The sequence below is a fragment of the Triturus cristatus genome, chromosome 12 (genome assembly GCF_964204655.1).
Source record: "Triturus cristatus chromosome 12, aTriCri1.1, whole genome shotgun sequence".
Classification (NCBI taxonomy): domain Eukaryota; kingdom Metazoa; phylum Chordata; class Amphibia; order Caudata; family Salamandridae; genus Triturus; species Triturus cristatus.
In genome coordinates, this window is record NC_140595.1 from 194,782,366 (window position 1) to 194,794,928 (window position 12,563).

The 12,563-nt window shown below is 46.3% G+C and overlaps 1 protein-coding gene across 1 annotated transcript in view; it reads left to right on the top strand.

The window, feature by feature from the left end:
* HYDIN (HYDIN axonemal central pair apparatus protein) overlaps positions 1 to 12,563 on the top strand; it is a 2,467,744-nt gene that overhangs the window by 1,297,984 nt on the left and 1,157,197 nt on the right. Inside the window, exon 41 of the mRNA XM_085640020.1 lies at positions 4,863 to 5,083. Within this exon, the coding sequence (XP_085496146.1) occupies positions 4,863 to 5,083 (221 nt within the window). The remainder of the gene's footprint in view (positions 1 to 4,862; positions 5,084 to 12,563) is intronic.

Consider the following 12,563-nt stretch of genomic DNA (forward strand, 5'->3'; position numbering starts at 1 on the left):
TGTACTTACCTTTGTAGAGATAGGATGTCGATATTTTGTCCATCGATATTCTTGACACGATATTCTGGTAGGTCGATATTGTTGTCGTTGATATTATGTCAGTGATCCCTTTCTTATATTAAAGATGCTGCTGGCCGCCTGCCTCGGGTCCCACAGGCGGAGCTGGGAGGGGAGGTGCCTCAGCTCTGATACCCAAGTGTGCTACGAAGTGCACGCGCAGAGCTGCTGGGCACCAGGAACACACTGACAGAGCGAGCAGGTGGCCTGATGTAAAATGAAGAGCTTGGTTTGCAGATTTCAAGGAACTCAGACGAGAAAGTATAAACTTTCGGTACTTCCTAATTGGGTCTCAAGAAGCTGCTCAAGAGCCGGTTAAAGGTTGCTCAGAATGCCATGGGTCCCGGAAGTGACACCATACAGTCTTCGATCTCTGACATCACGGGTCTAACGCCCCATAGCCCCCACATAGCACCCATAGCTTCCTAAGAGCCACCTGTTTGTTGCAGATTGGCTGGGAGCAGGGCAAGAGACCACAGATGGTAGTTGGCTCTCCAAGCTGTGCTGACGTCTGTTCTTTCATAAGCCTTGAACTAGGGGTGTGAGAGGCGGTGGCAGCCACCACAGGGCTAGCCTTCCTCTGGGTACGCGGATTAACCTCCGTGCCAGGGCCTAACCTTTATTTCTGCATCTCTCCGTTCCAAACATGCTGGGAGGTTTCTAGATGATGTGGTGTCCAGAAGAAGAACTTCTCAGGGCGGTTCACAGTTCTCTTTTCGCCTCATCTGCTCCGGAGACAGGAAACTTCAGATAAATGCTGACCACCCTCATCTGGGCACCTGGAGACGGCTGGCATCCCAGCATCCCCCAGTCACTGCTAAGCGCTTGTTTAAGGCACAGATAGCGAGTGAGGACTGGAAACAGGACGTTAACAAACATTACTATTGAGTAATGAGAATATGACATTGTGGTGAGAGCTGATGACTCGGCAGCTACATGCGGAATTATGTTCAAGCTAGGGGGATGTTATGGACCAAAGTGGGCAGGATCTCTCTTTACAACTGAGCTACTACATTTCTCCTAGTTGCACCAGTTGTGGGGTTTCTGACCTCAGTGTGCAAGAGTCCCTCCTCCCAATAGGCCCTGTGGGAGCCACTGACATCTCCCTGCTCCTGTGCAGCAGCTTGCTGCCTCAATCCTTCAAGAGTGGGGCATACTTGCTGCCCAAGGCACAGCTGTTCCCTAGAGGGTCTCCCTGGGTCCAAGAGCTCTACCTCGTAATGTTCAAACTCCATGGGCTCAGTTCCCTCTGGGGCTGGCAAGTTCTCTCCCTGGAGAGAGGGGTCCTGGCCTTTTTGCTGTGTGGAAGCTGTTTCTTTATCTCATACACTATGGTGCCGATTCCGATCCGTTAAAAATATTCCCCGTACGAATCGTATCCGGATTTTTTTACGTACGAATCGTACAAGTCCCGTACAAACTGGCAAGTACGATTCGTATGTTAAAAAATCCATACGAATCGCATTGCGAAAATTCCCCGACACGTCCTCGGGTCGGAAAGTGTCCGACACGTCCCCGGACAGTATTACGTACGAATCGGGAAACTGAAGTCCGAGCGCGCAAGTACGATCCGTCCCGTCCGTCCGAATGCACAACCGTATGGAAAAAACACCGTACGGAGCGAACTCCCATAGCAACCATGGAGACGTCCAAACATGTGCCCGCATACGTGCCGAACACTCCCCCAGCCCACCCCCCAAGTACACGCTGTACCCCCAGCCCCCCCATGTACGCGCCGTACCCCCACCCCACCCCCGTAGGCACGGAGCGCACCCCCACCCCATGTAGGTACGGAGCGTACCCCCACCCCGTAGGTACGGAGCGTACCCCCACCCCGTGTAGGTACGGAGCATACCCCCACCCCATAGGTATGGTGCGTACCCCCACTCCGTATGTACGGTGCGTACCCCCACCCCGTGTAGGTACGGAGCGTACCCCCACCCCGTAGGTACGGAGCGTACCCCCACCCCGTATGTACGGTGCGTACCCCCACCCCGTGTAGGTACAGAGCGTACCCCCACCCCGTGTAGGTACGGAGCGTACCCCCACCCCGTAAGTACGGAGCGTACCCCCACCCCGTATGTACGGTGCGTACCCCCACCCCATGTAGGTACGGAGCGTACCCCCACCCCGTAGGTACGGAGCGTACCCCCACCCCGTGTAGGTACGGAGCGTACCCCCACCCCGTAGGTACGGAGCATACCCCCAGCCCGTATGTACGGTGCGTACACTCACCCCGGGTAGGTACAGAGCTTACCCCCACCCCGTAGGTACGGAGCGTACCCCCACCCCGTATGTATGGTGCGTACCCCCACCCTGTGTAGGTACGGAGCGTACCCCCACCCCATATGTACGGTGCGTACCCCCAGCGCGTACATACGGGGGGTGGGGGTACGCTCCGTACCTACGGGGTGGGGGTACGCACCGTACATACGGGGGTGGGGGTACGCTCCATACCTAAGCGCTGGGGGTACGCACCGTACATACGGGGGTGGGGGTACGCTCCGTACCTACGGGGTGGGGTACGCACCGTAGATACGGGGGTGGGGGTACGCTCCGTACCTACGGGGTGGGGGTACGCTCCGTACATACAGGGGGTGGGGGTACGCTCCGTACCTACGGGGTGGGGGTACGCACCGTACATACGGGGGGTGGGGGTACGCTCCTTACATACGGGGGGTGGGGGTACCCTCCGTACCTACGGGGTGGGGGTATGCTCCGTACCTACGGGGTGGGGGTACGCACCGTACATACGAGGGGTGGGGGTACGCACCGTACATACGGGGAGTGGGGGTACGCTCCATACCTACGGGGTGGGGGTACGCACCGTACATACGGGGGTGGGGGTACGCTCCGTACCTACGGGGTGGGGGTACGCACCGTACATACGGGGGGTGGGGGTACGGTGCGGACGTGTAGGGATGGGGGTACGGTGCGTACCGGGCCCCCTTTTCGCCATGCATCGTGGCGTACTTAGCTTTTCCGGCACTTTTTGGGCCCCGTAAAACTATTGCTGTGCGAAGTGCTGTGGGTACGAATTGTACTTGCTGGTCCGTAAAGCGCTGCCTGACTCCGTGCGAATGTCAATGTCATTCAATATAGTGGCAGGAAAGCTGAAGGATATAGCCACAGTCAGTGAGCCGCGTACTGGATATCGCTGGTCTCGAGAGTTTCGATGAGAGAGTTCATCGAAACTCTGGAGTACTTTGTGAGTTATTTTGTTTCACTCCCAGCACGGTGACACTATTCCTACGCGAGATTAGATTCTATGATCGCCTATATAATGAATAATTGAAACCTTTTATGTTGCACTTTAATGTCACCTGTTTAGTTTAGGTTTATTCACTTTTTTTACTGGGACACTTTTTAGAATTGTTTATTAAAACTGTCAGTTTGTTTGGAATGTATATTGTGAAATTGTTTCCAACAAAAACTTTTTCATTGTAAATATAAAGAACAATGTTTTTTACCAAGTTTCTAATGTGTATGGTCAACTTTTCTCTCTGACGTCACGTTTAACCCTTTTTTGTTATTGCCATTGGGCTATGTATATTATATTTGGTTATTAATCCACATGAGCCATTGTTTCCTTTTAATAATTAATACCCGGGCTCTATGTGAGTAGGGTTCCCTTGTTCCTTGTTCAGAATACAGGGCAATTGGGCAGTGCCCGAGGGGCTGGTCTGACAGCTCAGTGTGTGTGCCATTTCTTGTCTGGGTCTCGGCCAATTTTATAGTCTGCTGGACTGTTTTTTTCCTGTTGATTTCCCTGATAGTAAAACAAATATTGCCTGCATCAAGCTCAAATCTACGTTGACTCTGTTACCTTGCAAAACACTTATACAGTGTGTCTTTACAAGATCAAAACAGCTCAATTTGCAAACATGGATCACTTTTAAGCTATCTAATTCACTAATGGCGGCCACTTTCATTTTGGTGCCTGGGCCATTTTCTGTCCTAGTGAGATCCTACTTCTACTGCATCTGTTTCAACAAGGTACGCTTGTATAGCCTTCGTGACTTTTCAACAGTTGAATGATGCTCGATTTGCAATTACTGCTTGTTGGTCTGATTCAAGCATGTCAATCAATTTAAGATCCAGTAATGGAGAAAAAAACATTACTTACTGTAACTGAAGTTCTTCAGTATTGGTATCTTTCATAGATTTATATGTGAAGAACCCCTCCCCAACTCAGGCACACCTGTAATAAAAAATGTATAAAACTTTAATGCTTGTGCTATGAAATTTAACTGTGGTGGTCTCGGTAGGGAGAGATGAAGACTGTCCTTTACTTTGATTGGCTGAGTTTTGGATCTTTTATAACTAGGTTAATAGGCTGTTGTTATGTGTATGTTAAAGCCTTTCTGTGTATGTTTAATATTGTACTGCACACTTTGTCTGTGGGACTCCCAGCTCGACAACGGTGTTCATTCAAGCATGTGAATCTATAACAAAAACTAGTACTGGAGAACGTCAGATAAAGTTTAGTAACATCTTTCATCTTGAGGATCAACAAAATCACTCAAATGCATCTTCTACTTAAAATTATATCACCATAGTCAGGGTAACATTGAAGTACTGCAACAAAGTAGTTTGTCCCGCTTCAGTAATTACAGATACTTTTAGATTCTTAGGGATTGGTAAGTGGTGTGATTAGCTAAAGACTAAAATGATAACCAAAGTTCCTAAATTCTGCTCCTCACGTTTTTATGGAAGAACTCTCAAATGATATTAATGCCAATGGCTGGGCAATAACAAAGTGATGTTTCAGAACTATTTTGTTCTAAAATGTGCCTTCTTTGCAGCATCTCAAACCCAAGAAACTGTTACTGGTCAGCCAGTTCAAGCCGGATCCCTCAGCATTGAAGCAGTAGCAAAACACACAGCAGAAGGAAATCAGATGTCCGAACCGAAGACTGGCCCTCAGTCTGTTATCTCGAAAGGTCCTAGGGGAAGCGTAGATCGGCGTGGGGGTAAATCTGAGAGCCACCTTGCTCAAAAGCAGCATACATCTGACAATTCTCAGGTGAGTAAAGTTCATTCTTCCCCAAAAAAGGATGTGATAAAATACTACAGGACTTTTCTTCGATGCTTGGGTATACATTATGAATGATCAAAAATTGGTGGAAAAGCTAATAAAACCATGCCGACAAAAGCCAGACGTGGTCATTTGCCACGCTGATGAAAAATAATTGGATGATGTAAGATAAAAAAACACAAGTGCATTATAGAATCAGAAGTGCGTAATCCAGCATTTATTTTTAAAGGTTGCAAACTTTTCACATTCATTAAATAAATCAGTGTTAAAAAGGTAAATTAGTTTACCAAAAGAAAGAAACTAGCTTAATAAGTACTTACCTAATTAAATTGTAACAGAGTAAACTGCCATAGTAGTCTGTTTCTGCTGTGACCTTACGTTCATATGGGACATGTTAGGTTTAAAAAAGTGTAAAATGCATTGAAAATTGTTTTATTTAAATAAGCATTGGCAGACCTAATACATATGGTCTTGAATATGGATTTAGAGAGCTATTTGATTTGCCATACTTTACAGCAAAAAAGCATTGCATGATGGCCACCGGGGTATGCACTTGCATGTGCATTCACAGACGGCCATCTTTGAATGATTTTATATACCTAATGGGCAAAACCTTTCAAGGGTGTGTGTGCAAGAATGCATGGGCACTTATTTTGAATTTTTGTTATCATAAAGTATAACATAAACAGTAATAAGATTGCCACCCAAGCTTCGTGCACACACATGAGTGGCCTTCTTGGATTTTTTTTTTCCTATGCTTTAATATTGTTTTACCATTCTAAGATGGCTGACAGCCATTTTAGATTGGTAAAATAATAATTATGCTCTGGATTTCATACACATTAAGACAAGCAAGCCTGTTGATAATAGTGTTCAAGTAGCTGCTGGGAACTCAGTAGTAATAAACCTAACAATGCTAATATTAGTAAATATAATAATGTATTAAATAAAATGAAACATTGTTCCATGAGGCTTATTCTGCAGTGCAAACATTTCTACCTGTTTGGCCACTTTGTGAATAAGCACAAATGCCATGTCTCGCACAATGGAGAGCCAGTGTTTTAAGTGGGCTGACCCACTGTCCCTTGCTGTGTGGAGTGATAGTCAGAATTAAAGTTTGACTGACAGTTTATTAGACCTGAAAATACAGACATAAGACTAAAAGACCCAATGTATGTATCTATATTGTAAAGTATTTTTTTTTTTAGGAAACAATAATCTTGCTAAATCATTATGCTTTCCCAAAGGGCAGACCAAAAGAGGAGTTGAACTAAGTTACAGAGATCAATAGAATTGGAACATGCAACATGCACCACTGTGGTGATCTGTAAATGAGAGGCTGTCGTGTGCTTCCGGTGTATCACTCTCTGGTCAGTGATGTAATTAATCAAGCAAAGGCAGCGTCATCTGGTAAGGTGACGTCCTCCTGAGCACAGCGTGGGACCTTCCACAGTGGGATTAAAAACTCTTTGCTGTAGAGAAGAAGATCCATAACAAGTTGTAGCTAGTAAAGCTGTTTATTCTTATGTTGATATTATCACTTCATATCGAATGTATTTCATCCAAAATGCATTAGATGCTCATACATTTAATACATGTCTCCCGATGCATTTTGGGCTTGAAAAGCTCTTCGTCAGGGGAAAGTATCTAAAATATGTGTAGAGCAGAGAAATGGTCAGAGGGCACCAAACACGAAAAAGAATAGACCGTCACCTAGTGTCACAGTGTTTCGTGTGCTGAATAGAATCACCTCTAGAGGATCAAACAAAAAGCGCGTCTAAATATTGACAAAGTTGTGCCAGAGCAAGGTCAACGCGGACCATAAAGTGAAACGTGAGCGTTGGTGTTTCCGCTGTGAAAAAAAGTCATAGTGATGAGGTTAAAATGCTTAAGACGGCTCGGTGCCGTGAAAACAGGTCGTGCGGTATGTTAAAAACAACTGAAAAGTCAAATAGCGGCGCATAGCCATGTGCCGTCGAATAGAATCCAGAAATAAACCAATGTACAAGTGAAAGTTAATACGTATGGCCATTTAAAAAAACAGTTAGGTGATATAAAATGAAAGTAGATGAGGAAAGATGGAGACTGTGTCAGAGTATGCTGACAAAAATAGCAGAGGTCAGCTAGTGAAGATGAAGAGACAGTTGAAGATGGTGGGAAATATGTCTCCCTAGCCATCTGTAACAAACAGAACATCTGCAAAAATGAAAGAAGATGTCTTCAGTGCTTAATTTGTAACATATTAAGTGCCAGGGCTCTGACCAGGAGGCCACTGCAGCTTGCACCACCCATCGCCCTTGTCATTGCTGCCAAAACAACTACTAACCATCTCTCTTGCATGTAAATGTGACAGTTCAGATTATTCCAGGTCCCCAAAGCTAAAGGAATGGCTGGAGAGGCAGGTATTAGCAATATTAATGTATATTGTAGTCCTAAACTACTACTGTTCTGCTTATTTCTAAATTTGATGAGCAGCACCACCATGTAGTAGACTGTTCTAAGTATGGTTTTGACATTTAGGTGCTGGTGCCGAGCACCGGAAACCAATTAAGTGAATTAAGGTGTGAAGCAGTAAGTAAAAAAGGGAGGTGGTTTAAGGGGAATCCCCCAAGCAATATAAGAAGGAACAGATGATGGTATTTATCTCACTGGATTAGTTATCAGACTGAGAATGACTTCATGAAGAAAAGTTTGAAAAATGTAGTTTGTCAGAATATTTGCTTCTTGCACCCCCAATATCTAGACTCAGGGCCAGGAGGATTTAAAATTGGTTGATGTTTGGTGAACACCGCACACAGGTGAGAAGGATTATGCATTTCATTCCAACATCCACAGATCACACTCACGGTTTGAACTGTATACCCTTGGTTGGGCTCATCTGATATTGGCACAAGAGTCCTATCCAAACATGCCCTGGTGACAGCTACACTGCTGCTGTCCCCTCCGGAAGCTTCCCCAGTAGAGTCTGGAAGATGATGGAAATAGTGTTCTTAAAGAGAATATAAAGGAAGTAGTTGAGAACTACTTCAAAGAGAATGAGACCGAGAGAATCTCATGGGCAAAACCATGGGATGCTGGTAAGGCAGCTAGTGATTAGAGGCACACCTATTAGTTCTACTAGGATCGTCCTCCACTTGGTTAGACCTAGAATACTACAACTTGAGACTGAAATAACCAAATTAGAAAAATAATTTAAGCATACTTGTGGCTGGGAAACTCAAAGAGCCTTAAGCAGGGCCAGAGGAGAGATGGAAATGGTATTGACCAATGATGCTGTCCACAAACTCCTGGAAATGAAACAACTGTACTATGTGAAAGGTCACAAAGCTTATAGGCTCTTAGTCCATAAGATATGCATAAACAGGTCAAAGACCCACATAGCCTCGATAGTAGTCTAGGAGGGGCATCTACACACGACTGAACAGGAAATATTGGCAACTTTCACCCCCTATTACCCTGCCCTCTATGGAAGAGCACCATGTTGTGAGCACTTACAAGACAAATATCTTGCTTTGGTCTACTTCATCATGATAGACAAGACACTCTGAAGAAATAGACCAACCAATAACAGTAGCAGGGTTGACAAAGACATACAGGGGCTCCCCAATAATAAAGCTCCAGGTCCTGTTGGATATCCTAATTCCCTCTGTAAGGCTTTTTCTGTGTTTCTTTCACCCTACCTGGCTAAGATCTATAACTCTGATATAACTGTGATGGAGTCCCTCCTTACGTTGATAATAAAGCCAGGAAAAGACTCTCAGGAGTTTTCCCGAAAGTCCTCTTTAACAGCAACTTGAAGATCTACACTAAGACCCTAGTTGCCAGGCTGAAGGGGGTGTGGCCTAGTTTGATATCTCCATACCAGTCTGATTCATTAGAGAACACCACACAGGGAGCAATATCTGACTGGCTATCAACGTAGTAGACAGGGTGACAAACACTCAAGTCCTCCTTCTCACGCTTTATGCGGAGAAGGCATTTGACCACATAGACAGAGACTTCCTAACAAAAACGCTAGATAGAACAACCTAAGGCCCCCAAATGAAGTCCTTTATTCTGGCGAACTATGTAAGGCTGTCCACAGGACTCTGAATAACATCATGCCTCTCGGACCCAATAGGTTTGCTCTTCTCACCCACAATATTCAATCTGACATTGGAACAGTTGGTCAGACATGTCTATGCAAAATCCGGTTATCACTGGATTAAAGACAAGGGATGGGAAGGTGAAGATGGCACTCTTCCCAGATGACATTCTCTGTTTCTTAACCAATCCCAACCCTTCACTCCCGCCATTGCTGGAGATACTGTACTGTTTCAACAGACAGACAGTTTCAGGGTCAATCACCATACATTCAAAGCAATGGGAGTATGCAACAATCAGAATAGCAAAGCTGTTGCTTCCAGATATAGGCTTCAAATTGCTTCAACAGGCATCAGTTATCTGCGAGTGACTGTCAACCCACTCCTCCCCTGTCCCCCCCCCCTGCAATTCACCAGTGAAATAAATCAAAGTGACTGACCTCCCCACCGTTTAAAGACCTCTACCAATGGTGCAGGCTGGAAATGTCATGGATGGGTAAAATCAACTATATCAAGATAAACCTTCTACCACACCTGCTCTATCTTTTTCAATGCCTGCCAGTGAGGTTCTCCCAGAGGACTTGAAATCATTACAAACAAACATTTGGGATTTTATTTGTGACAACAAATCCTCACATTGCGAAATCTTTTAGTAAGGAGCCCTGTTAAAGGAGGGATGGTAGTCCCTGGTTTCGAAGAGTAGGTAAGGGTGGCCCAGCTCACTCTGGCCATAGGATGGTGTTCCCGGGATGCCTATAAACCCTGGTGCCTTATGGAGCAGGAGTGGTCCTGCCTCCCTCTCCATCAATTTCAATTTCAATGGATATCCTCTCCACCCCTAATAGCCGCTCTATGGGCACTTTGATGGTGGCCACTAAAGTAATCCTGCGATACTGGCACAAGGCCGTTTGGACCTGATAGGTACCATATGACTCCAGTATTGGAGAATCCTGAATTCCCACCAGGCATGATGGATAGGGACGGGAAAAGAATCCCTGAGAAGGGAGTGATATGCTTTGTCTTGGTCAACTCTACATAAATGGAACCCTTAAGTCCGGAGACCAATGTGCCAATGACTTGGTTGCTGCCAGAGGATCTTTACTGAATCACACAGCACTTGCATTGGGCCTTGCAACCTAGGGTGCATGATCTTGGGAGCGAGGATGACTACAGATGTGGAGAATATGTTCATGGATTGGGACACCAACAGAATGCTATCTCAACTTTACAAACCACCTTTATTTGAGAACTGCAAGTAGTAAATCAGTACTCCATATAAGTTTATGGAAAATGATATCCAGTGATTTCCTAGACACGAGAATACTGATTTTTTGAATTGACTCCATTTTTATTAATTACACTCTCTAACCAATAGGGTAAAAGGTTCCGGGGGAAGTCCGACCCACATTTTCAGAAGTTCCCTGCTTGCCCTATTGCACACAATTTCCTAGTGCCCCAAGAAGAGCAAATCCTTCTCTCCTTGTGCAGAGCCTGTGTGCCCACTCAGAGGTGTAACCAGGGTAATGATCGGTCACCTTCTGTGTGGTCACTTAAAGACATTTCTGGGGGTAGCTGTCCTCCCAGTGGGTTTGGTGCTAGCCTAACTATTGAGACAGATGCTTGGGCCATGCAAGTGTCACCTAACATTTTCTTATGACAGGTCAGGCTCCTTTCAAGTTAATTAGGTTCCTGTGCCCATCCCACCATGCCTTCCTTCCAGGGAAAGAAAAGACCTCCCCACTCCAAGGCCATTCTCTATGCTCTGGGAGTAGCTTTTTCACCACCTTCACTCCTCCAATTCAGGCCAAGTACAGGCTGGAGAATTTTTTCAAATGCTGTTTTTATATCATCTTTAAAGCTGTTAAGCTGTTGATAAGTAAATAGCTCACAAAGCCTCAACAGGGAATATTCAAAGCATGTGAATCTATGAAAGATATCAATACTGGAGAACTTTAGTTATAGGTGAGCAACATAGTTCTTATTCCAAGTACTAAAGTCCTTTAAAATGTCCCCTAACATGGCATTACCATTTGTAGCCAAGAAGGGTTGTATTGCATTACTTTTTGAGATGCACAAACAAATGCCAAGGACCACTTTCTAGGTGTTGAAATAAATAAGATTGCAGCAATAGCATAAGGAAAAACAGAGTGAAATTCAGTATTAATAAAAAAAAATCAACAAAACTGAAATTCAATTTCAAAAAGTAGAAAGCAAACAAAGTAATATGCATTGTAAAGATAAGGTAGATTCGGGGGCGGAGCTAGCCACGCCTGAAGATGGCCGCTTTCTGAGCGAGCTCCTTCGGTCGCTTGCAAAATCCTACATTTATCCTGCACCAGTAGCCTGCAAATGAACTGAACATCTGAGAGTAAGGCACCGGAGGCTCCCAGCGTCCCAGAGAGCCAGCTTTTGTCACCCAGAGTCACCCATAAATAAAGAAAGTACGCCTGTGACAGCTCCGCCGGGGTGAGGCCCGAAGAATGCGCACAAGAGTGAGCCAGTCTGCCCGTGCCATGACCGGCTGGGAAACTACGAATGTGAGGCCGCAGAGGCGAAGCTATCCTGATCACATCAGACCCACCGCCTAGGGGTTGGTAAAGCCCCTGACGTTGCTGCTGCTCCCCGCGGGTGACCCGCGGCGAACATACCCAGCCGGGGTCAAGGATGATGACCGCCTGGACCCGGAGACCCTGGAGAAAGACAATGAGAGCGGCACTGTGCACGGCCCGCGGAGGTGGTGAAGGGACTGGTGGCGGGGCCGGGGCGCGCTGCGAGGCCGCAGACACCACTTCACATCCCGAGGTCAGAATAATTTGAAAATAAAGGGCTGCCTCCCATAAAAGACAAAAAGCAAGCTAACAAATGCGTGGGAGGGCATACGACACGCTACACCGTGCACATGGGGAAACAGTTGAGGGCGGAGGTACACAACACTGTGGTGGCTCCTGGCCTGCTTGGCGTAACACAGTGGCGAGACAGTGCATAAAACACACGCCGCCTGGAGAAGGCTCCTTGCCTCCTTAAACGCCATCAGACAGCTAGGCCACATTCGCCGAAGCACAGACTGCGCCACACATACAGAGCAGGGAAGAATCAACACTCGGGTGAAACAGCCCCGCAGGACTAACAGCAGTGGGAGTAATCTGGGATTGCTGCAGATATTACATGAACCGTCTCCGGTTGCGGGGTAAGGCAGACACGGCAACGCTACACACACCTTGCGGAAGTCACCCTGCACCCACGCTGTGCTAACCGCAAAATAGTGCTGACACTGGGACGACCGAAGTACCCGGCAATCGGTGTGCGGAAGAGTGCCGTCTTCCACTCATAGGCTCAGCCGCAGTCCATCGACGGAGCCACGGATCACTACCGCAAATCCACTGGGT